Below are 26,493 nucleotides of genomic sequence, written 5' to 3'. Positions count from 1 at the left end.
ATCCGGGTATTGTAATATTGGCGCCTTTATAATAGCTTCTTTTAAAAGATTAAATGCTCTATCTTCCTTTTCACTCCAATTCCATGCCTTATCCTTCCTCAGCAGTAATGTTAGTGGATTAGCAATCCTTGCAAACTCCTTAATAAATTTCCTATAGTAGCCTACCAAACCTAAGAACATTTTAACTTCTTTAGGATTTATTGGTGCTCTAAAGTTTTTTACTGCTTCCACTTTATCAGGATCTGGAGTAACGCCTTTTTCTGAAATCACATGCCCCAAATAGGTCAGCTCCCGCCTTAGGAACTCACATTTTATTGGCTGGAGTTTCAGGTTATGGTTACGAAGCTGCTCGAATACATCTCGTAACCTAGAATTGTGCTCCTGGAGTGTCTTACCGTAAACGATAATGTCGTCCATATACACTAATCCTTTAAAACCTTCGACTCCTGCCAATACCATGTTCGTTAACCTTTGCAGGGTGCTTGGTGCATTCTTAAGTCCAAAAGGCATTCTCTTGTATTGAAACTTCCTTCCGATAGCTGAAAACGCTGTCTTAGCTCGGTCTTCTTTATTCAGTTCCACTTGGTGAAAACCGCTTGCTAGGTCAAGGGTTGTGAAAAACCTCGATTGGCCTAAGTGGTCCAAAATCTCAGCTATATTAGGCAACGGGTAAGTGTCGCTGACCGTAATTTCGTTTAGTTTCCTAAAGTCCACACAGACGCGCCACCTCCTATTGCCGTCTATATCCTGTTTTTTTGGAACCACTAGTAGAGGGAAATTCCATGGGCTATCTGAAGTTTCTATTATATCATTTCTCAGCATCTCTTCTATTTGTTTCTTAATTTCGGCATGCTGTGCCTGAGGGAGTCTATATTGCTTTATAAAAATAGGTTTATTACTTGTAGTTATGATCGAATGTTTTGTGGATTCTGTAAAAGATAATTTATCTCCCTCAAGATAGAATAAATCATAAAAGTCCTCACAAATTTTCAAAATAGAATTTCTTTCATCATTTTCCATATGACTTGTTCTTATACTTTCTTTTACTCTTTTAATTCGATCAAAATTACACTTTATATTATTAGAATTTATATTCAAAATATTATATTCGGAAATAGGATTCAAATTGGGAGAGATTAGATTATTATTAACATTAACGTCATAATTATTTGTATTCAAAACTTTAATTAATATTTTACCATCAATGGGTTTAACTAAACAATTAGCTATATAGACTCCTTCTAGGATTTCAGCAGCCTTACAGAAGAGATCCTTTGCCTTATCTGTAGTAAATGAAACTGCCTTTTCGGTCCTAGCTGGAATCAAATGATTAACAGGAACATCTATAAGACCATTATTTTCTTCTTCAGAAGTTTTAATATTATGTGTGGGATTTTTACCCATTTTATCATTGTGAGAATCTAAGTCTCTATTCATATCCGTGTCTCTATCAGTTGCGTTATCGCAGGGCCCAAAATCTGATAGTTTAACCTTTAACGCACGAACAGAATTTAATTTGTGATTTTCATCCATTGTACCATTGAGGCTTCTTGAAATATCACTTGGAGAATTGTGTTCTGATTCCATCAATTCCCTTGTAGTCTGGTCTGGTATCCTGTTATGTTTATTAATATTCGGATCTAACTCTCTATTATTAATTCGCTGGTTTTTCTTCCTATTTCGACTTTGTTTGAAATTTGATAGCGCAGTGTGTTTGTCATCGCACACCATTGCCGCGTGCTCTTGACCGTCAACCTTGCGATGTGTTGTTTTTGCGGATTCAGCATTTCGCGTCTCTTGGTTATTGTTTGAACAAAAATTAATACGAATCAGTTGATTATTGACATTGATAGAAAGTGTGTTGTGTGAAAAATCTATAATGCCGTTAAATTTTAAAAGAAAATCTAAACCGATTATACCATCAGTTTCAATGCCAGTGTCACCGGAAATAACAGTGAACTTGTGCTCGAGATTGATATCGTCAAATTTTAAATTTAACGGTATCGAACCCAATGTGTGCACGTATTCTCCTGAAATTCCGCGCAATCTTGGCATATCATTCGTGTTAATATAATCAGGTGAGCAAAAATTATATTTTATTAAAGAAATATCGCTTGCTGAATCTACAATAAAAACACACTGTATACCATTTAAGTTTAATATGACCTTATTACTCTCATTAATCCTTTTGCTTGACAATCCAAAACTTCTATATACCCGAGTGCAGGAGTGATCGCTCGAACACTCGGCATTATTCAGTTTTTTTGGCTTTTATTCTGACCGGACCGTCTGTGATCTTCGGAGCGTCTTGGCTGAGGGCTAGGAGGTCGTGGTACAGACTCACTGCGTCGAGGTGGTTCGCCGACGTTCTCCATTGTTTGACGAGGCCTATGGTCGACCTTAAATATAGTCCTCCGTCTACAATTAGAGTATTGATGTCCCGAAATCTTGCATCTTTTGCAGAATGGTGCTCCGGTCTCTTTCGCTGTAGAATTAGTTGTCAGTGATTTTGTATTTCCACCGTAGTGATGTCCACTCCTACCTAGGTTTTGTTCCTCTTGAATAGCCATCAGTACAGCATCCTCTAGATCAGCATGTCTGGCCGCTTTAATTAATATTCTGAGTTCTGGCCTAAGGCCATTAATGAATACCGTCAAAGCTAGCTGATTGTGAGCGGATTGTAATGAGCGCAATGATGCTTTATCATCTGTTTTTGATTGGTCACACATTAACCCAAGGATTTTTTCGATTTTCTCTGAATATTTTCTAACAGATTCGCCTGGCAATTGTCTTATATTGGCAAGTTCTAATTGTAATTCCGGTATAGAACGACGTTCCCCAAATTTTGAAATTAATAAGTCTTTAACTTCATCCCATAACAAGTTTTCTGTATTTCTAATATAATTAAAAGCAGACCCCTCTAATTTAGTTAAGGCTATTTTTAAAAGTTGTGAAGCTGTTGCAGAATTTGAACCTTTTCTTAACGTATCTACTGTATAAATAAACTTATTTAACTCTGATGGTTTTCCATCAAATCTAGGAATTAAATTTATAGCTGAATTTATTGCTACAGGGTCAATTCTTGTGTCTTCTTCCTCTAATCTAAACTCATCTATTTGTGTTGCGAACGTGGATCTTCTGGGAGAATGCGCCATTGTTTTCAGAGAGAAAAGAAAAAAGTCACTTACTTGGGGAGTAAAATCCTAGTAGTATTGTCCAAAAAGTTCCGGTTGGTTTGGCTGCCACCTGTGTCCTTTGAGTCCTTCGTGCGTTCGGGGTGGAATATGGCCCTTTAGCACTTCACTGTCTCAGGAAATCCCACCGCTGCCACCATGAAATGTGACGGCGTGGTTGTTGACTTGGTTGCTTCTGGGTCCTTCTAGCTATGTAGGGGTAATCCTGGCAACCCAAGATCAACTCGTCCACAGATATATGATAAGCGGGGTACTGGTTTGATAAGTCTCCTCGGAACGGGGTGGTTTCCTAGAGGTATTAGCTGGAAGACTTGGTGTAAATAAAATACAAGCTCTTCCGTAATTATAACCACTTTATTGAACAACACTAACAATATGACATTCAATGTCTAATAAACTAGAGTCACTTACAGTGTCTAGGATTTTACTAACTTTTACAAGAACTACTCGACTATTATATACTATAATATCTGGGTCATTAATAATAAAACAAGGTGTTTTTGTAATGTACTGTTCATGGACTAAATAAATTTTATAACAAACTTACTGTTGCTGTCGCAATTGAAACAATTTTTGTTTACAATTGCGCAGGACAGTTGAATATATATATATATATTTATATAAAAAAATAAGTCGGGTTTTCCTTTCTGACGATATAACTCCAGAACGCACAAACCGATTTCGAAAATTTTGCATTCATTGGAAAGGTCTCGGGCTCCGCATGGCATCGTGCCTTAATGTAAATTGCTGGAACTTCACGCACCGTAATTAAAATTCGAGTAATGACTGAATTTCACCATTCAATCAAATATTGCTGGCGATTTGGTGACATACCAATGATTCCGACTGGTCTTCCGTTAGACTTCAAACGATTGCAATTTCCAGTTTGCCTTGCGTTTGCAATGACAAGTCGTAAGGCCAATCGCTTAGTGTTTGCGGGATAAATTTCAAATAGTTTATTTAGAAAATCATTGTTTTTTATATGGGCAGTTTTACGTTGCCTGTTCACGAGTTGGAAAACCATCCGTTTGTTTGTGTTAACGTCAGACCAAAAAACAAAAAATGTGGTTTACCAAAGAGCATTTTAATAAAACGGATAATTTGCGGATTCACTTTCATTTACTTAGGGAAGTTTAACTAAAAAATACTTAATTTTTGTAATCAAAATAAATTGTGTAATAAAATACTGTTGTGTAATAAAATCAATTTTTTCCTTTTCAAATATAAAACAAACAAAAAGTTTCTTCATCTTTCTCTCGAAACCATCTGGTGGCGGAACAGAGTTTGTCGGGTTTGCTAGTATATACATATATATATATATATATATATATATATATATATAAATATATGGTTTGTTCAGTATTCATTCAGCTCTTGAAGCGTCAACATCTAGTACATAACTCGAGTAGATCGAACGTAAATATTTGCAGTTATTTTCCGTTTTATTGTGCCAGTTAAAGTGAACAAAGTGAAATTAGAATGAGCGTGTTTTAACAAAAGCTGTTCCCCATTATGCTGGAGCAAAATGAATTATGTACCTCAGCAATAGTGAGACAAGCGCTGGTTGTTTTAAACAATACAGACATCGTGGAAACTAGTATTTCTCCAAATAATCAATCAATGGAACAAGATGAACCTGCATGACAAACAACTTCTCATACAAAAAAACGAAGGATCAATGATGCCCTCAAACACACCTATACTGCAATCAACACACATACAGGTTTGAACCGCTAACAAACAATCCCACCTTTTCTACATCTCAACCACGCTCCTTAAAGCCACCGCCTATTTTTGCTGAGCTAATAACAAAGAAATCTACAAAATGAACAAGCTTTACAACTGCATAATTAGGATCAAACCGCCTAACGCGCATAAACGTATAGTCCAATGTGCGCGTCGCCAACAACTTGACCATACTCGTCGTTATTGCAACCGGTTATTTACCTGCTTTCGCTGGGCCTCAAACCACGCCACAAAAGATTGCCCTAATGATAAGAACGTTGTACTTACTTGTGCATATGCTTTAAGCCTGGTCATGCATCCAACTACAAAGGCTGTGAGCGTTATCAAGAGTAATTCATCTATGCCAACCTGTAAATCAAATAACTCACCTAGAATTTTACGACTTGGCTTATCAATAAACTCAAGCAAAGTCACCTCCGACCGTAGCTATAGTGACGTAATAAAAAATAATGTAAACAAATCGGGTTATGCGGAACACTTAAGTTCTTCGCAGGTAGCTAAACAACAAGCGTCATCTGCAATTAACAGTGAAGGCCAAATCGAAAATATTATGACACAATTTTTATCAGAATTTAAAAACATGTTTCAGCAACTTATGAACCATAATAGCATGATTCTGAACATGCTATCTTCACATGCTAACATCCGTAAATAATGGCTAAATTTCTAAGGATTGCGCTATGGAACGCCAATGGGCTTATTTCAGAGATTCAATCTCGGTCAAAGTAAAAGCTTCTCCTTACGACCTCACATTCACAGCCGTCTACTGTCTCCCAAGATACAATATAAAGAGAGAACACTTTCAAGCATTTTCGATACGTTAGGTACAATATTCTTAGCAGGTGGTGATTTAAAAAAAAAGCAGTGTTCACGACTTGTTAATCCGCAAGGAAAGGAGGGTAATTATGTTATTCAACAAAATAACTACGTCTCGCACTCTACAGGTACACCAACATATTGGTCTTCAGACCCGGCTAAGATTCCGGACCTACTTGACTTCTTTATTTGTAGTCGGATTGACTACAAATGCAAAGAATTTCAACCCAATTATGATTTGACATCTGACCATTCAACTATCATTGCTTTGGAAACCTTTAAACAAGCTGCTAAACACAGTTAGAATCTGCACCCCGCAGAATCCTAGTGTCAGTCAAGGTCCAACCGTAACGCTAGAAATAAAGAAGCTAATAGCCAGAAAACGAAAGATTAAGAAAATATGGCAAAGAACACACGCACCACAAGATAAATCAGTTTTGAAACAAATCAGTAACTCTCTAAGAATCAAAATTAAAGAAATTTTCAACAACAATTTCAATAACTGCGTATTGAGTCTAAGCAGATTGGACAACTCCTTGTGGAAACCAATACGCAACAAAAAAAGTTTTCTAACAAAAGACCTTTCCATTCGGTTTGAGACTCCTAATAACTGGACTAGAAGTGATGCTGAGAAAGCTAACGTTTTTACCAATCACTTATCCACAGTTTTTACACCAAATGTCATAGATTCTAATCACGACAATTTGTCTCCTGTAAGCTAACCTAACAACTTTTGCTTCTTCACAGTGAAACGAATCCACAAGGAGATCCATCGGCTGAAAAACAACAAATCCGTCGGAATCGCCTTAATATCAACTACGATGCTGAAACAACTTCCGAGAGTGGGATATGTTTTTATTACTCATGCATTCAATGCAACACTGAGACTAAATTATTGGCCAACTTCTTTCAAATTGTCTTCCATTATAATGGTACCAAAAGTTGGAAAAGACCCCAACATTGTTGGTTCATACAGGCCAATAAGTCTACAATCAATAATTAACTTCCCGTAGGGTAAGTTATTGTAATGGGCCAAAAATCGAAATTGAAAATTTTCACATTTCTCGACGTTTTGAAGGTTCATGAACATTTTGGCATACCTCAGAAAAAATTGATGTATGTGTGTGTATGTATGTATGGATGCAAATTTTCAGTCACGTTTTCGGGCGCACGGATCAACCGATTTGAATGGTTCAAAAACATTCGATTCCTATTGATAGAGAGATGAGCTGATTAGTTTTTGGCAAAGGCAGGTCTAGCAGTTACGGAGATAAAGAGCAAAGAGTGCAGACAATAAAAATCGAGTTTTTGAGAGAACGGAGCATCCGATTTGACTGATCTAAAAAACATTCAATTAGTAATGATTGGGAGAAGTGTTTATCAGATTTTGGCAAAGGCAGGCCCAGCCATTTCGACGATACGGGGCTAAATGTGTAAAAAATGGAAATTTTTGAGAGAACTAAACGTCCGATTTAAATGATGAAAAAACTTTATGCTTGTCTTAACAAAATAATTGATTTTGAAAAAAAAAATTGTTTCAACTTTTAACCAGGTGATTGTACTTGTTGTACTTTTGCCGATGATATTGTAATCTTAACTACTGATCTAGATCCCAAAAAAGCCTCACAGAAACTGCAATGTCATCTTAACAAAATCGAAACCTGGTCCAAAACATGGAAAATAAAAATCAACGATGCCAAATCAAAGCATATAACCTTCCCTCTGAGAATAGATATCTGTTCCCAAGTATCTCTAAATCAATGTACAGTACCACAATACCACAAACCGATGTGGTCAAATACCTGGGCAGGCACTTGGATTCCAGACTAACCTGGAAGCAACACATCAAAGACAAAATTTAACAAATCAAGTTTAAAGCCCAAGAAATCGATTGGCTTATAGGAAAAAACTCGAAGCTCTCGCTGCATAATAAAGTACTGCTGTACAATTCGTCATAAAACCCGTTTGGACTTATGGAATCGAGTTATGGGGATGCGCGAGCAAATCAAATACAGTAATGATGCAAAGATGTCAAAACAAAGTACTAAGAAATATAGTCAACGCACCGTGGTACATAACTAACCACGCTATTTATAAAGATTTAGATATTCCATACATCACAGATGTTATCAAGGACAGAAGCTCGATCTACCTCTCAAAAATTGAGTGCCACTACAACCAGCTCATTACTTCTCTAAACGACACTTCATCACTAAGAAGATTGAAAAACTGCTGGCCAAGCGACCTTAAATGAAACACTAGGCTTTACTCATTGGAGAGAACTCTAGATATTTTTTTCTTCTTTTTTTCTTTTTCTTTTATTATTATTATTCTTATTATTTTGCTTTTGATTCCTCTCATTCAAGTCACAATAGCTTATAAGATTAAATTGTATCTTGATTGCTATTAATAAATAAATAAATTAAAAAAATGTTAAGAACTATTATGTATTTATTATGATATTTTATGTTTATCACAAGTTCATTAAGATAAGTTTATAATTTTATATTGTGAGTTGATACCATTTATATGAAACTATATATAAATCGACTTGCAGCGACACTAGCTCTCCTACTATTGAAAATAGTAGTAAAGAGCTACACTAGCCTCCACACTATTAGGGACCCTAATGTGTGGAGGGGGTCAGGCTACCAGGTATATAACCAAAGCAGCTACCGTCCTCGATCTCTTTTCTCTTCTACTGGTCGAGCAGGCAACACCTAGGAAAACTACGGAGTCCAACCGAGGAATACCAAGAATACCAGAATTCAACCAAGAAGATTTTGTAAATTATTATAATTTTGTAATAAACTTTATTTTTCATTTATAGTGTCTTGATTTTTATATGTGGGACCACCCCACATAATTGGTGACCCCGACGCTGAATTGGACCACATAATTGGTGTGAGCTGAATTACTATAGAGCACTATCCGTACAGAAGACAATAAAAAACAATGAATAAAGACATGCAGGACACTAAAGGGGAACTGGATGCAATCTCACGCACACTGCATCTACCGCCATTTTTAAGTGAGAAACCGACATTGTGGTTCACAATAGCCGAAGCAATATTTTCTCGATGCCGCATCATCAATGACCTGGCTAAATATGAATTTGTAATAGCTCAGCTAGATTGCAAATATCTACTCCAGATAGAGGACGTGATAAATTCTCCGCCTGCAGAGAACAAATACATAAAACTAAAGGAGGAATTAATCAAAAGGCTATCAATTTCCGAACGGCAAAGGATAAGACAATTACTTTTGCAAGAAGAACTTGGTGATCGAAGTCCTTCTCAGTTCCCACGTCACCTTCGTTCATTGGTCGGAACAACTACAGTCGACAATTCACTCCTACGAGAAATCTGGATTCAAAGACTACCGGTCCAGACTCAACAAATATTGCAAACCCAGATCAATGGAGACCTAGAAGAACTTGCATCGCTCGCCGACAAAATATGTGAGATTGCACAACCGCCAGTAGTCGCAGCAACTAGTAACAACCAACAGCAAGACATCATACAAAAACTAATTGATAAAAATGATCAACTAACACAGCGTGTGGAAGATCTTACAGAGCAATTAGCCAAGTTAACCTATCGTAGCAGACTCAACCTATCAGCAAATAGAAACTGTAGCCCATTTCGACAAGACAGGTCTAACCACTTCTTCAGGCCGAGAAGTACTTCTAGATCGCACAACCGAAAAACATTCTGTTGGTACCACGCCAAATTCGGAAAGAAGGCAAGAAAATGCGAGAGTCATTGTTCGTTCAGAGAGGAAAACTCCAACGGCAAGGAGTGATGGCGACCTATCCTTGCTCTTCATCAAGCCGTCGCCTCTTCATAAGTGATCGCAGAACTAAGGTACAGTTTTTGGTCGACACAGGTTCAGACGTTTGCGTGTATCCAAGGCGCTTAACTGCTAAACCTAATCCTCAACTAAACTATACTTTGTCTGCAGCCAATGGAACCAACATACGCACGTACGGGGATATTATTTTACAATTAGATTTTGGACTAAGAAGAAATTTGACTTGGAGATTCATCGTAGCAGACGTAACAATGCCTATACTTGGAGCAGACTTCTTGGCGTACTACAATATCATTATCGATATAAAGAATTCTCGTCTACATGACAACCTGACATCACTGTCATCTCCAGGATGTGTCACATTCTCTCGGATACAAAGTGTCAAGTCTATATTTGGAGATAGTGCTTACAATAAATTATTAGCTGATTTTCCATCCATCACCAGACCATCAGGCTTGTGTCAAGAAAGCAAACACAAAACATTTCATTATATCAGAACCACTCCAGGACCTCCAATTTCTTCTAGACCACGGCGCCTCAGGCCAGAATTACTTCGCGTAGCCAAAGAAGAATTTAAGAATATGGTAGAATTAGGCATTGCAAGACCCTCCGATAGTTCTTGGTCTTCACCTCTACATCTGGCACAGAAAAAGGATTCGACGTGGCGTCCATGCGGAGATTATCGGCTACTCAACTCACGCACCATTCCAGACAAATATCCTGTTCGTCATATTGCGGACTACGCCCATAATTTAGCAGGATGTACTATATTTTCAGTGATCGACTTAGTAAAAGCCTTTCAGCAAATTCCAGTCCATCCTGATGACATTGCAAAAACAGCAATAATAACACCATTTGGGCTGTATGAATTCCCGTATATGACTTTTGGACTGAGGAATGCAGCACAAACATTTCAGCGATTTATAGATGACGTTACACAAGGTCTGGATTTTTGTTACGCATACCTAGATGATATTCTTATATCATCTACATCGCTAAAAGAACACCAAGATCATCTCCGCCAATTATTTGAACGCCTGAAAGACCACGGCGTTGTCATAAATCCAGCAAAATGCGTATTAGGTGCACCCAAAGTTACATTTCTTGGTTATGAAATTTCTAAAGATGGAACTTTGCCACCACAAGACCGTATCAACGATCTCCAAGAATATCCGCTACCGGCAACCTACTCAAAGCTGCGACGCTTCATAGGAATGATTAATTATTATCGAAGGTTTATTCCTCACATAGCTGAATTTCTTGCTCCGCTACACAAGCTGCTCTCAGGATCTACCAAATCTGGATCACAACCAATTTCTTGGACCCCACAGCTTCAAGATAACTTCGAGACTTGTAAGAAAGAATTGGCTAAAGCAACATTACTAGCACACCCAGTTCCAAATGCTCAAACAGCATTATTTAGCGATGTATCTAACCATTCTATCGGTGCAGTATTACAGCAGTACATCAATGGCACTTGGCAACCTTTGGGCTTTTTTTTTCAAAAAAACTATCTGAGAAACAACAACTTTGGCCAGCATATTATCGAGAACTTTTGGCTGGATACGAAGCAGTGCAACATTTTCGAAGCTTACTGGAAGGGAGACATTTCATTTGGTTTACTGACCACAAACCTTTAATTCACGCCTTTTCCCAGCGAAAGGACAAGCTGCCGCCAATACAATTAAATCAATTAAGTTTTCTGTCGCAGTTTACAACAGATGTTCGCTATGTTAGTGGACAACAAAACATTGTAGCCGACGCTTTCTCAAGAACAGAAGCCATAACATCGCCTTTGGATCACTCCGTTATTGCTGAATCGCAAGTCGAAGATGAAGAACTGGTAACGCTCTTAAAATCAGATACTGCTCTCAACCTGAAACGCATCGCTATTCCAGGAACCAAAGAACAATTATATTGCGACATATCTCAAAATCGATTACGTCCTTATGTTCCTGCTGAACATAGACGACATATTTTTAATACTCTGCACAATCTATCTCATCCAGGTATAAAAACCACAACTAAACTCATCACGGATAGATTTGTTTGGCCTGGCATTCGCAAGGATTGTAGAACCTGGGCTCGAAGCTGCATCTCATGTCAACGCTCCAAAATTGGTCGGCATATAGTCACACCACTTGGAGAGTTCAAAGTGCCACCCGCCAGATTTCTGCATGTTCACATTGACATTGTCGGACCACTTCCACAATCAAAAGGCTTCAAATACCTATTCACCGCTATAGACCGTTACACACGTTGGCTTGAAGTTTTTCCTCTATCAGATATTACCGCAGAAAGTGTAACCTGGGCTTTCCTGTATTCTTGGATTTCACGCTTTGGTGTTCCTTCTCAAGTAACTAGCGACCAAGGACGGCAATTCTGTTCAGCTGTTTTTCAAGGAGTAACCAAACTACTAGGAATTTCCCACATTCCTACTACAGCATATCACCCGCAATCGAATGGATTGATTGAAAATGCTCACAGGCCACTGAAAACAGCCCTCATGTGCCATGCAGACCCGTCATGGATGGATTCTCTACCAATTATTTTATTAGGAATTCGAGCTTCTGTTAAAGAAGACATTAAAAGCAGCAGCGCCGAATTAGTATATGGAGAGCCGCTTCGTCTACCTGGCGAATTTTTAATCAGCACACGCAAGGAGATACCAACAAGCGATTTCTTGAGAAATCTACATCGACATTTCGAAACAATACATCCAACTCCTACATCTGCACATGGATCGAAAAGGACTTTTGTACATAAAGAACTAAGTAATGCAAAATTTGTATTCCTTAGGGAAGACGCTCTGCGACCAGCGCTTTCTTGTCCATACAGAGGTCCGTATGAAGTCATAGATCGAAACTCCAAAACATTGAAAATTAAAATTGGAGAACGCAATGTAAGAGTATCCATCGATCGTGTCAAGCCCGCTTTCACCACAGAAGACGACCAAAGTACGAGTCCAACTCCATCCAGCGCTACACAACATACCTCCAATCAATATAGAACACGGTTTGGACGGGTAGTTCGTCCTCGCATCCAATAAAATTAATACAATTTTATTGACTCGCCAGGGGGGTATTGCAGCGACACTAGCTCTCCTACTATTGAAAATAGTAGTAAAGAGCTACACTAGCCTCCACACTATTAGGGACCCTAATGTGTGGAGGGGGTCAGGCTACCAGGTATATAACCAAAGCAGCTACCGTCCTCGATCTCTTTTCTCTTCTACTGGTCGAGCAGGCAACACCTAGGAAAACTACGGAGTCCAACCGAGGAATACCAAGAATACCCGAATTCAACCAAGAAGATTTTGTAAATTATTATAATTTTGTAATAAACTTTATTTTTCATTTATAGTGTCTTGATTTTTATATGTGGGACCACCCCACAGACTCTTATCTGACAATAAAGGTCGAATCAGTTAAAACTGATTATTTTCGAGCGGCAGTTAGTGATGATTGAACCGTTAACAAGTACAGACTAAAATATCAAAACTTAATTATGTAAGTTATAATTTAAAATAAAATCGAAAAATTTTAATAAGTGTTTGTTTTTACATATTAAGAAGAGAATCAGTACATTCAAGCTCGAGCAACCGTACTAAACGGATCGAAGCGAGGAGTAAATACAACAATAGTTGTTTTTTAGGATGTTGTGATTGATTGCTTTTTTGAAGGACCAATTGTAAAATACTTTTATTATAACCGTATATATTTATTTTATATTAATAATAAGTTATAAGTGTATTTACAATAATTTTAATACTGTTTTTGATTACGTATTGTTTGATTGATTGATTTGTATGATTTTAGATTGATGATTTTTTGTTTATATATCCTGTTCTGTAATAACATGATCATACGTGCTTTTAATAAAAATATGAACTTATTCTTCAATGTTAATTAAAGTCCAAGATCTTCGCATGAACGCGGAAGCACGCCATCCCAAATTTGTCACGTCCAATACAATATATAATGAGTCAAAATTATTTGTATAAACTAGTGATGTCTTAGCCAAGAGCCTAGACCAGTGATGTCTTAGGCGAAAGTCTAGCCGATTGATTATGTCTTAAGAGTAGTCTTAGATATCTTAAGTGGAGATTATGTTTGTGAATTAAAAGAAATAAATACAGTGTAAAATATTACAAGTGGATTTTTATTGGAAACCAGAAGTTTGTCTCTTCCAGCAAATACCTTATTGAAAGTACCCATTATTCTGAAGAGAACTCTCATCAAACCAGTCGATCAAACATTATACCTACTGCTCGACCCAAGGCATCAGGAAAGGTTGGACGGACATTATTACCATATCGTATAAAGAAGCTACTACAGTAACCAATATCCAGGACTGTGGATCTTTCAACAAACGGACCTCCAACCCATACCTAAACCCCACACCAACACCTCATTTCATGGTGTCAAGCGGTGGATTTCCTTGTAGTGAAGTGTTAGTTTTGTGAATTGTGCTTGGTGAATTCTGGATCCGGTTTTCTTCGCACCCAGAGGCTGCAGAGTAATTAAACTAAAACGGAGTATCCAGCAAGCAGCAAGACCAGGACTAGCACGAAAGGCACCAAAGGTGGCAGCATTACCGATCTCCCCAAATCGACGCAGACTTCTCGATTATGGCTCACTCCCCAAGTAAGAAAAACCAATCCTTCTTTTGGCAAAACTACACATCCAGACCAGAACATCATAGTCTTCATTTTTTTTTTAGATTTTGTTTGTCAATTAGAATATAAACTAGTTGAAGGTGCATTTAGCCTTAAGGCAAGTTGCATGAACTTCCCGAAATGTGTAAATAATATAATAAATCAATCCGACTTTATAATAATCCAATAAGCAATTTTATCTGTGTTCCACAATAATTTTTTATTTTATAAACTTTAAAAAAAGCAACTTGATTTGCGTTTCACAATATTATTATTACGAAATTTATATTTATCAGTATCATTGATTATAAATAAAAAAAACATTTTTTATTTTTTTTATTTTTTTTAATATAATAATCTGAATACATAAGTGGTTCTCATTGTGACAAAATTGTATCGACGCATTCGCAACGAACAATGTAAAAAAATAGTAGGCACATGAAGTCATACATATTTAACTAATACGCTAGTACACGTTGGTTGGTTGTAAGGATTAAATTGCGTCTCTGATCATAACAAATACAATGGACAAAGGATTTTCGGATTAAACTGACGGTGGTAGTTGAGATATGGTGGAGCCTAGCGGAAAATCTTATTCCGAGTATTGGGGAAGATTGGATGAATAGATGTTAATTGTCATCAACGACACCAAATTTTTAACTATTTATCCGATCTTCTACAATATTTAGATTATGTCGAATTATTACAGAAGCTGTCATAAGATTGCTATCACAAAAACAAAATAAATGATATATGCCAAAATAATAATAACTAAACGAATGTTATATTAACGATTCTGAAAATGCTTTCAGTGCAACAAATGAGATTTAATAATAAAATTGCTATAATAGAATGCGTCTGATGCGTATGATGAGGATGGGACGATGTATATTTGCGATGCAGTGACTTCAATGTATTTTCAAATTGTAGAAAACTATGATAATTATTATAACTTGACTGAAGTAAAGAATTTCTTGGTCAATTCACGACCTTGGAGACGAAGTACATTTTAAAGGCTATTGATTCAATGATAATTACGATGATAATTATTATAACTTGACTGAAGTAAAGAATTTCTTGGTCCTTGGTCGACCTTGGAGACGAAGTACATTTTAGAGGCTGTTGATTCAATGATAATTACGATGATAATTATTATAACTGACTGAAGTAAAGAATTTCTTGGTCCTTATTTCACGACCTTGGAGACGAAGTACATTTTAAAGGCTATTGATTCATTGATAATTACGATGATAATTATTATAACTTGACTGAAGTAAAGAATTTCTTGGTCCTTGGTCGACCTTGGAGACGAAGTACATTTTAGAGGCTGTTGATTCAATGATAATTACGATGATAATTATTATAACTGACTGAAGTAAAGAATTTCTTGGTCCTTAATTCACGACCTTGGAGACGAAGTACATTTTAAAGGCTATTGATTCAATGATAATTACGATGATAATTATTGATAATTACGATGATAATTATTATAACTTGACTGAAGTCAAGAATTTCTTGGTCCTTAATTCACGACCTTGGAGACGAAGTACATTTTAGAGGCTATTGATTCATTGATAATTACGATGATAATTATTATAACTTGACTGAAGTAAAGAATTTCTTGGTCCTTGGTCGACCTTGGAGACAAAGTACATTTTAGAGGCTGTTGATTCATTGATAATTACGATGATAATTATTATAACTTGACTGAAGTCAAGAATTTCTTGGTCCTTAATTCACGACCTTGGAGACGAAGTACATTTTAGAGGCTATTGATTCATTGATAATTACGATGATAATTATTATAACTTGACTGAAGTAAAGAATTTCTTGGTCCTTGGTCGACCTTGGAGACAAAGTACATTTTAGAGGCTGTTGATTCAATGATAATTACGATGATAATTATTATAACTTGACTGAAGTCAAGAATTTCTTGGTCCTTAATTCACGACCTTGGAGACGAAGTACATTTTAGAGGCTATTGATTCATTGATAATTACGATGATAATTATTATAACTTGACTGAAGTAAAGAATTTCTTGGTCCTTGGTCGACCTTGGAGACAAAGTACATTTTAGAGGCTGTTGATTCATTGATAATTACGATGATAATTATTGATAATTACGATGATAATTATTATAACTTGACTGAAGTCAAGAATTTCTTGGTCCTTAATTCACGACCTTGGAGACGAAGTACATTTTAGAGGCTATTGATTCATTGATAATTACGATGATAATTATTATAACTTGACTGAAGTAAAGAATTTCTTGGTCCTTAATTCACGACCTTGGAGACGAAGTACATTTTAAAGGCTATTGATTCATTGATAATTACGATGATAATTATTATAACTGACTGAAGTAAAGAATTTCTTGGTCCTTAATTCACGACCTTGGAGACGAAGTACATTTTAAAGGCTATTGATTCATTGATAATTACGATGATAATTATTGATAATTACGATGATAATTATTATAACTTGACTGAAGTCAAGAATTTCTTGGTCCTTAATTCACGACCTTGGAGACGAAGTACATTTTAGAGGCTATTGATTCATTGATAATTACGATGATAATTATTGATAATTACGATGATAATTATTATAACTTGACTGAAGTCAAGAATTTCTTGGTCCTTAATTCACGACCTTGGAGACGAAGTACATTTTAGAGGCTATTGATTCATTGATAATTACGATGATAATTATTGATAATTACGATGATAATTATTATAACTTGACTGAAGTCAAGAATTTCTTGGTCCTTAATTCACGACCTTGGAGACGAAGTACATTTTAGAGGCTATTGATTCATTGATAATTACGATGATAATTATTGATAATTACGATGATAATTATTATAACTTGACTGAAGTCAAGAATTTCTTGGTCCTTAATTCACGACCTTGGAGACGAAGTACATTTTAGAGGCTATTGATTCATTGATAATTACGATGATAATTATTGATAATTACGATGATAATTATTATAACTTGACTGAAGTCAAGAATTTCTTGGTCCTTAATTCACGACCTTGGAGACGAAGTACATTTTAGAGGCTATTGATTCATTGATAATTACGATGATAATTATTGATAATTACGATGATAATTATTATAACTTGACTGAAGTCAAGAATTTCTTGGTCCTTGGTCGACCTTGGAGACGAAGTACATTTTAGAGGCTATTGATTCATTGATAATTACGATGATAATTATTATAACTTGACTGAAGTCAAGAATTTCTTGGTCCTTAATTCACGACCTTGGAGACGAAGTACATTTTAGAGGCTATTGATTCATTGATAATTACGATGATAATTATTATAACTTGACTGAAGTAAAAAATTTCTTGGTCCTTGGTCGACCTTGGAGACGAAGTACATTTTAAAGGCTATTGATTCATTGATAATTACGATGATAATTATTATAACTTGACTGAAGTAAAGAATTTCTTGGTCCTTGGTCGACCTTGGAGACGAAGTACATTTTAGAGGCTGTTGATTCAATGATAATTACGATGATAATTATTATAACTGACTGAAGTAAAGAATTTCTTGGTCCTTAATTCACGACCTTGGAGACGAAGTACATTTTAAAGGCTATTGATTCATTGATAATTACGATGATAATTATTGATAATTACGATGATAATTATTATAACTTGACTGAAGTCAAGAATTTCTTGGTCCTTGGTCGACCTTGGAGACGAAGTACATTTTAGAGGCTATTGATTCATTGATAATTACGATGATAATTATTATAACTTGACTGAAGTCAAGAATTTCTTGGTCCTTAATTCACGACCTTGGAGACGAAGTACATTTTAGAGGCTATTGATTCATTGATAATTACGATGATAATTATTATAACTTGACTGAAGTAAAAAATTTCTTGGTCCTTGGTCGACCTTGGAGACGAAGTACATTTTAAAGGCTATTGATTCATTGATAATTACGATGATAATTATTATAACTTGACTGAAGTAAAGAATTTCTTGGTCCTTGGTCGACCTTGGAGACGAAGTACATTTTAGAGGCTGTTGATTCAATGATAATTACGATGATAATTATTATAACTGACTGAAGTAAAGAATTTCTTGGTCCTTAATTCACGACCTTGGAGACGAAGTACATTTTAAAGGCTATTGATTCATTGATAATTACGATGATAATTATTGATAATTACGATGATAATTATTATAACTTGACTGAAGTCAAGAATTTCTTGGTCCTTAATTCACGACCTTGGAGACGAAGTACATTTTAGAGGCTATTGATTCATTGATAATTACGATGATAATTATTGATAATTACGATGATAATTATTATAACTTGACTGAAGTCAAGAATTTCTTGGTCCTTGGTCGACCTTGGAGATGAAGTACATTTTAGAGGCTATTGATTCATTGATAATTACGATGATAATTATTATAACTGACTGATGTAAAGAATTTCTTGGTCCTTAATTCACGACCTTGGAGACGAAGTACATTTTAAAGGCTATTGATTCATTGATAATTATTGATAATTACGATGATAATTATTATAACTTGACTGAAGTCAAGAATTTCTTGGTCCTTAATTCACGACCTTGGAGACGAAGTACATTTTAGAGGCTATTGATTCATTGATAATTACGATGATAATTATTGATAATTACGATGATAATTATTATAACTTGACTGAAGTCAAGAATTTCTTGGTCCTTGGTCGACCTTGGAGATGAAGTACATTTTAGAGGCTATTGATTCATTGATAATTACGATGATAATTATTATAACTGACTGAAGTAAAGAATTTCTTGGTCCTTAATTCACGACCTTGGAGACGAAGTACATTTTAAAGGCTATTGATTCATTGATAATTACGATGATAATTATTGATAATTACGATGATAATTATTATAACTTGACTGAAGTCAAGAATTTCTTGGTCCTTAATTCACGACCTTGGAGACGAAGTACATTTTAGAGGCTATTGATTCATTGATAATTACGATGATGATTATTGATAATTACGATGATAATTATTATAACTTGACTGAAGTCAAGAATTTCTTGGTCCTTAATTCACGACCTTGGAGACGAAGTACATTTTAGAGGCTATTGATTCATTGATAATTACGATGATAATTATTGATAATTACGATGATAATTATTATAACTTGACTGAAGTCAAGAATTTCTTGGTCCTTGGTCGACCTTGGAGACGAAGTACATTTTAGAGGCTATTGATTCATTGATAATTACGATGATAATTATTATAACTTGACTGAAGTCAAGAATTTCTTGGTCCTTAATTCACGACCTTGGAGACGAAGTACATTTTAGAGGCTATTGATTCATTGATAATTACGATGATAATTATTATAACTTGACTGAAGTAAAGAATTTCTTGGTCCTTGGTCGACCTTGGAGACGAAGTACATTTTAGAGGCTGTAGATTCAATGATAATTACGATGATAATTACTATAACTGACTGAAGTAAAGAATTTCTTGGTCCTTAATTCACGACCTTGGAGACGAAGTACATTTTAAAGGCTATTGATTCATTGATAATTACGATGATAATTATTGATAATTACGATGATAATTATTATAACTTGACTGAAGTCAAGAATTTCTTGGTCCTTAATTCACGACCTTGGAGACGAAGTACATTTTAGAGGCTATTGATTCATTGATAATTACGATGATAATTATTGATAATTACGATGATAATTATTATAACTTGACTGAAGTCAAGAATTTCTTGGTCCTTGGTCGACCTTGGAGATGAAGTACATTTTAGAGGCTATTGATTCATTGATAATTACGATGATAATTATTATAACTGACTGAAGTCAAGAATTTCTTGGTCCTTAATTCACGACCTTGGAGACGAAGTACATTTTAGAGGCTATTGATTCATTGATAATTACGATGATAATTATTATAACTTGACTGAAGTCAAGAATTTCTTGGTCCTTGGTCGACCTTGGAGACGAAGTACATTTTAGAGGCTATTGATTCATTGATAATTAATGACATTTGTGATTTTCATATTTTTTTTGGCGTAACATAATAAACCACGTCCATTTCGATTGTAATTTGATCGGTAGACTACTCTAAATGTTGTGTCATCAATGTCCACTTTGTCAGAAGCTTTCGTTAGCGTTTCGCTTAATGTAACAATATCGCCTCTGCGAAACCACCGATCAGCATTTATATGAGACATTTTGTTTTTTAGTGTACCAACATTCTGATATATCAATACCGGAGATGTTACGTCTTTTAATATATTATAAGATAAGTTTAATGTTTTGGTTGCGCGTAGGCGATTTATTTCGACCAATGAACGTTTCATGGTAACATCATTTGCGCTTGTAGATGGTTGTGTATCAAAACTGCCCAATATATATAAACCGCTCAATTTTTTCACTCGACTCAAAGCAACGTAAAGCATCGACTTATCTCTTCGCTCTTTTTTAGTGAAATCTAGACATATCGCGTCATAAGTTTGACCTTGGGCTTTATGAATTGTCATAGCCTCTGCAGGTACTAATGGGAATTGATTACGAATAACATGATATTTTTCATCATCGCCGGCATTCGTCTTGATGGCCATTCTTTTAATCGGTGTCCAATTGGTATTTATTTGATGTTCTATCATGTATTCGTAATGACATAATCTTGCCTTTTTTCCTACCCGTTGCATCTGAAAGTCGAGCCAAACGATTTCGGGTTTATTAGTTTGTCCATTGAAAGTCACCAGTCTCAAAATCCCGCACGCTCCATTGACAAGTCCATCCTCGATATCTATGTTGTAATTAATCATGTATTTTATGCTGATCTTGAAATTTATTTTATTTTCTAGTCTGAAATCATCACCAGCTCTAGTTCGCAACAGTTTATTCATAGATTGCTTTAGATGTTCGGCTGAATTGTTCGAAAATGAATTTTCAGCTTCTGACACAATTAATACATTGGTGTTACTTTCAATTTTCATCTCATTGTACATGCTTACATTTTTGTTCGTTCCGTACAATCTGATAGCATATTCAGGAACATCATCCGGTTTCACCTCTCGTTCCTTTATCAATGCCAGATCTTCATTGGTCAATGCGTCATTAGCGAGATTATTTAGAGCATTAATAAACAACAAATCATCTCTTTGCCTCATTACTTCAGTTAGTTCATAGAAGTGGAATTCATTCCAGAGTGGATTGACGTCAAAAAATGCTTCCATCTCGTTGTGACGAGAAACTTGATACACCGGCCTATCTTTCACAGGCGGCAACTGGTTCAAGTCTCCCACCGCCAATATTGAAACGCCTCCAAATGGTTCATTTACGCCTTTGATTTGCCGGAGACGTGTGTCAATTCGGCTCAACGTGGCACTGCCTACCATAGAAATTTCATCGATAATCACGAGCTGAACTTTCGATAATTTCTCTCGAACTGTGTTGACTAAGTCGCTAGAAAGCTGGACTAAGTTAACGCCAAATTGCTTGGTGGGCAAAACAAATGCGGAATGAAGCGTCATACCATTGATTAGGAAGGCTGCTTTTCCGGAGGGAGCGCATAATAGAACAACTATTTTGTCCATATCACCTCCTGGCAAACTATCGAAATAGTTGGTAATTAGCTGATAAATTGCCTCAATAACCGTGCTTTTGCCAACGCCGGCTGATCCACTTAGGAATATTTGAAATGGCAACTTGCCCAACTTGTAACAGTGAAGGATATGCAGTACAAATTCTTTTTGCTTTGCGTTCAAACAAATCATTAATTTGTACAGTTCCTCTTGTGAAATTCTCGTTGGGCATGTGTATCTACTTTTAATGACAGGCGTTTTGGTTTTACTAACACCATCGTTTTTGACACCGCCTTGTTGAAATATATCAACGTCAAAACCCTCTGGCATATCCGCTGCATCATCATTGTCAGGATTGGCATAAAGTTCATTGTCAACCAATTGCATGATTTGATCGATGCAGTCATCGCTGATAATTGAGAATTTTGCCTGATTGTCCTCAATGATGTTTTTGAAACGATTGTATTGTGTCTGAAAGTCAACATTTTCCACTTCTGTCTGTTCATTCCTCCATGGCTTGAACAGGAGAAGTTTCTCTCTATAATAATTAGCAGCATCTTGATCGGCCCTGTATCGAACATATCTGATTATAGCAGATTTGCCCCGCCTTGCATTATCTTCATTTTGTTCCTCACTGCCTTTGTCCTCGTCGAACGCTTTATGCAGTTTGCGTACTTCGTAGTTCGCAGCAAAATCTGCTAAACATATATATTCGAGGTGTTTTGGCCGTTTGGTGTATCTATCAAATATGTCCGCCATAAAGATCTCTGTTGAATCTTCATTCAACTTTTCTAAACAGTTGCTCGATTTCAGCATGTGAACGCGCTCCTTTGAAGGACTGGTGTTGATGAATATTGTTTTTCTGCTTTGTTTTGACAGTGACAGAGAAAGTACATGATAGGCCGCTTCCTGCGCTGACATCAAGTTGTGGTTCAAGAATAAATTCGTAATTTTACGGAATTTATCTTTCACGCTAACATTGTTGTTATCACAGTCTGCGGCTGCCTCGCGTAGTAGCTTTGATAATCCTCCTTCGATTTTACTGATGTAATTCGTAACATAGCTTATCGCGCCATACTCATCGATTATAAATTGTAAATCTATGTTCGATTCGAACAAATGCAAAATATCGCGGTTGTAAGAGTTAATGCCGACTTCCATACTGGAGCGCTTCAAAAATAATCGGCTTTGTTTGAGCGTACTGCGTATAGCCAACAGATATTCTGCCTCAGACATATCCAATTCCTGCAGAACATCGTCAAAGCTTACAAATTTCCGTTCCGCATAGAAGGTGTTCATCAGTTTGTCAATTTCCTTGTAAGGCCTTTTGGATATTTCACCTTCTTGCAGTGGCTCCAATATCATAGTGCTTCTCATTACAGGATGCGGTATTTTGAATCTGCAGGTTTTTGCTTTTTGTCCTTTATAACACGTATGACCATGTCTATGCATTTGCAATTTCACGTAAGGGTCCTCAGGATCATATTTGCACGTTAGGAATTTATCAATAAAGTCTATAAAGTTATTGTTCTGATTAGAATCTGCCTGATATTTGGGTGCATTCTGTAGCCATAGAAGAATATGCTCGTGAGGACTCCCACGTTGCTGAAATTCAACACGCTCATAGCTGTCTACAACCTTATGGCAGCCAAAAATACTATCTCCTTGCCTAAGTAACCACATCAGTTTATTAACTTTGAAATCAAAGTATCTGGCGCAGCTGACGGGATCATTCCTTATTAGGTTGGTCTTGATGTTCTGATCCAATAAATAAGCGTCCCGTGTTGATATACTTCTATCAAAGTTACTATATTTCATGAGCGTTTTCAATAGCTCAGGCCAATGTGACTCTGCTGCAGATAGTGTTAGGAATAGAGTCGGTCTGCCAAGCTGTCTGATCATAGCTAACAGTTTCTTTTTCTTGTCCTGCCAAAATGCTGGTGAAGATCTGAAGTTCTTCAAAAGACGATACCCGTCATCGAATTCAATCAGGCTGTTTAGGAAATTTCTATTCTGTACATCCGAAACGGTGAAACTCGCTTCGTTACCTTTTCTGCGCCTCAGACATATGTTCAGATTTGCTGAGCACGAAATTTCCATAAACTTCTTTGCCATGAATAGTATTCGTGTCGGTACGCATGACCGACGATCGTGTCGTCGAATCTCAGATTTTGTTCGGTCCTTGTATGATAATTTTACATTTGGTGAAAAAGTATGTCCTGCAAAAATTTTAGGGAAGCAAAGTTCATCAACATCTTCAATCTTGTGCCATGGCAAAGGTAATTTATTTTGGCCAGGCGCAATTACTTTTACCATTTCAGCTTGTCCTTTCGCTGTGATATCATTATTGTCGATCAACATAGTTTCATCATTATTGATTTGATCCAAATCAAAAACTGCCTGCGCATCGACATTGATATTTGGCACAAGATTGCAATTTTCGTTGATGTTCTCTTGATTTGAAAAAGAAACAGTATCGTTAATTGCATCGCTCTTATCAACTATAAAATTTACTTCTTCATTCATTAAGTTTTCGCAATTATCGAAATATTTTTCATCAAATGTTATTTCATACTTTTTATACAAGGGCGTGTTAATTAAATATCTGATAGCTTTGCAAATGAATTTCGGTCGAACCGACTCGAACATGTAATCGCTCTTATGATCTAGGTGGCGCTTCAATTTCACTTGTATGGTTTTCATTTCGCTAAATTTCCTGGGCAAAACCTTTAAACATTCATTCACTTCGATGGGTATGTTGACCACGCTGCCTTTCAATCCAAGTTGTGGTTTGAGGGCATACGGTTTCAGAGATCGGATCTGCATAAAATTTATAACTGGCGACACCATGCGCTCCTCAAGATCTGTCAATTGTTCTAAATATTCGGGAACCTTTTCAAACTTCAGTCCATTACTTGTTGCCAGTTTATAAATTTCTCCACGATATGCATGGAGACCGCACGTGGAACATATCCATCCAGAGTTAAAATTGACAATACGCGACATAAATTCATCCACATCTATTGCATTATTAATTAGAGAATTTTGTGCATTTAGTTCTTGAATTTTTTTAACAACAGTATCTTCGCGAAATTTTGATATTGAATGCTTAAAAAACAGCCCTTCGCAGCAACAACATATATGAGAAGGCGTTTCTTCCCTTAATTTAATAAATTTTAATTTCAATTTGGCCAATGTATTTCGCTTAGATTCCTGTTGTAAGCCGCTATAAATTTTATTTCTAAAATTCAGAATATCAACATCTCTGTTCTTACTTTGGCTTTCTGCATTAATTTGCAACTCTTTCTGGTATTTTGTTGCGTCATTCCTATTGTGCCTCATTCTGCATTTATTCTCTAATCGTTCATTTTCGGCATAGATGTTAGACTTGCGAATGTTTCGCATTCGGCGGATGTTTTTATGGCGTTCTTGACATTTATATGTAGCATTGCTGCGTAAACTATTTTTTCGGAGAACGTTATTGTTCTGTTCATTAGATCTATAAATGATATTCTTTCTCAAATTTTGATTTCTCAAAATATTGGTTGCGGCTTCATTGGTTTTGTATTTGATATTTTGCCTTAAATGTTTATTTCTCGAAATGTTTTTAGCAGCCTCGCCTGTCTTGTATTTGATGTTATGTCTTAATTTTATATTTCTCGATACGTTTTTTTCAGCTTCACCTGACCTGTATTTGAAATTTTGCCTTAAATTTTTGTTTCTCATAATATTTTCGACACTCTCTTTGGCTGTGTAATTACTATTTTTGCGAATCAAATTCATCCGTAGTTGATTCTTTCGTCGTTCGCGCATCGCATTTTCTTGTCGTCTCCTTTTGGCGATTTCATTACGCCTGTAACGTGCGTCTTCTCGCGATTTCTTCATGCGATTCCTGTTTTTCTCCTTTTCCGCTTCCCTATATTCACATTCGCTATTCCTCTTTGTTGCCATGCACTCATTTCGCTTCGAACGCCTGTTCGTCAAACGTCGGTCCGTGGCCGAACACTGCGAACCCGTCAACTTCGACGTCCTAACGTCAAGGGCGTCCGAACTGCGTATTTGGTCATCGTTGACCCTAAGCAATGGCTTACCTTTGTCTTTAGCTTTCTTGTGCACCTTTCCATTTGCATTCTTATAAATGCATTTTTTATTTTTATTTTTACTTCTGAATGATTTACGTTTCACATTCATTTTTCAATTTTCAAAAGTAGTAAATCTAAAACCATTATCATGTTATTTGCCAATATATTTATTGAATTATATAAATATATTATTATACTGTTCGAAGCATAAAGACATATGCAATTTAACCTCTTTTTATTTGTATATTAAATAATGACCAGTTATTTAAAAATCAAAATAAAGATAAAAAAAATATTCATGAGTTTGACAAGTGTCAAATCACAAAGTCACTAATTATCAAAAACCATTTTAATTAATTACTCATACATTATGTAATTCATTTATGTTGTACAATTAAGTAATATATTTATATATAAAATTTAATTATTCCGTAAAATAATCTTTTTAATTATATATTAATATATTTTATATATTATTATTAAAAAAATTGTTCATATAAATATAAATATTTACGAGATTGACAAAAAGGCATTTATATGCACATTAAGAAAATCATATATATATATATATATATATATATATATATATATATATATATATATATAT

The 26,493-nt window shown here is 35.8% G+C and overlaps 2 protein-coding genes across 2 annotated transcripts; one reads left to right on the top strand and one right to left on the bottom strand.

The window, feature by feature from the left end:
• Positions 1-8,711: 8,711 nt before the first annotated feature.
• Positions 8,712-9,560, top strand: LOC113371447. The gene has a single exon (XM_026612074.1). The coding sequence runs from the start codon at positions 8,712-8,714 to the stop codon at positions 9,558-9,560; it is 849 nt and encodes a 282-aa protein (XP_026467859.1).
• Positions 9,561-20,238: 10,678 nt separating this feature from the next.
• On the bottom strand, positions 20,239-25,995 carry LOC113371446. Its single transcript, XM_026612072.1, has one exon. The coding sequence runs from the start codon at positions 25,993-25,995 to the stop codon at positions 20,239-20,241; it is 5,757 nt and encodes a 1,918-aa protein (XP_026467857.1).
• Between the last annotated feature and the right edge of the window lie 498 nt (positions 25,996-26,493).

This window comes from Ctenocephalides felis, unplaced genomic scaffold, assembly GCF_003426905.1.
Source record: "Ctenocephalides felis isolate EL2017-DRISC unplaced genomic scaffold, ASM342690v1 CF-g0.4_SCAFFOLD_01492, whole genome shotgun sequence".
NCBI classification, from domain to species: Eukaryota; Metazoa; Arthropoda; class Insecta; order Siphonaptera; family Pulicidae; genus Ctenocephalides; species Ctenocephalides felis.
Note: the sequence above shows the minus strand (reverse complement) of the source record. Positions and strands in the feature narration are given on the sequence as shown.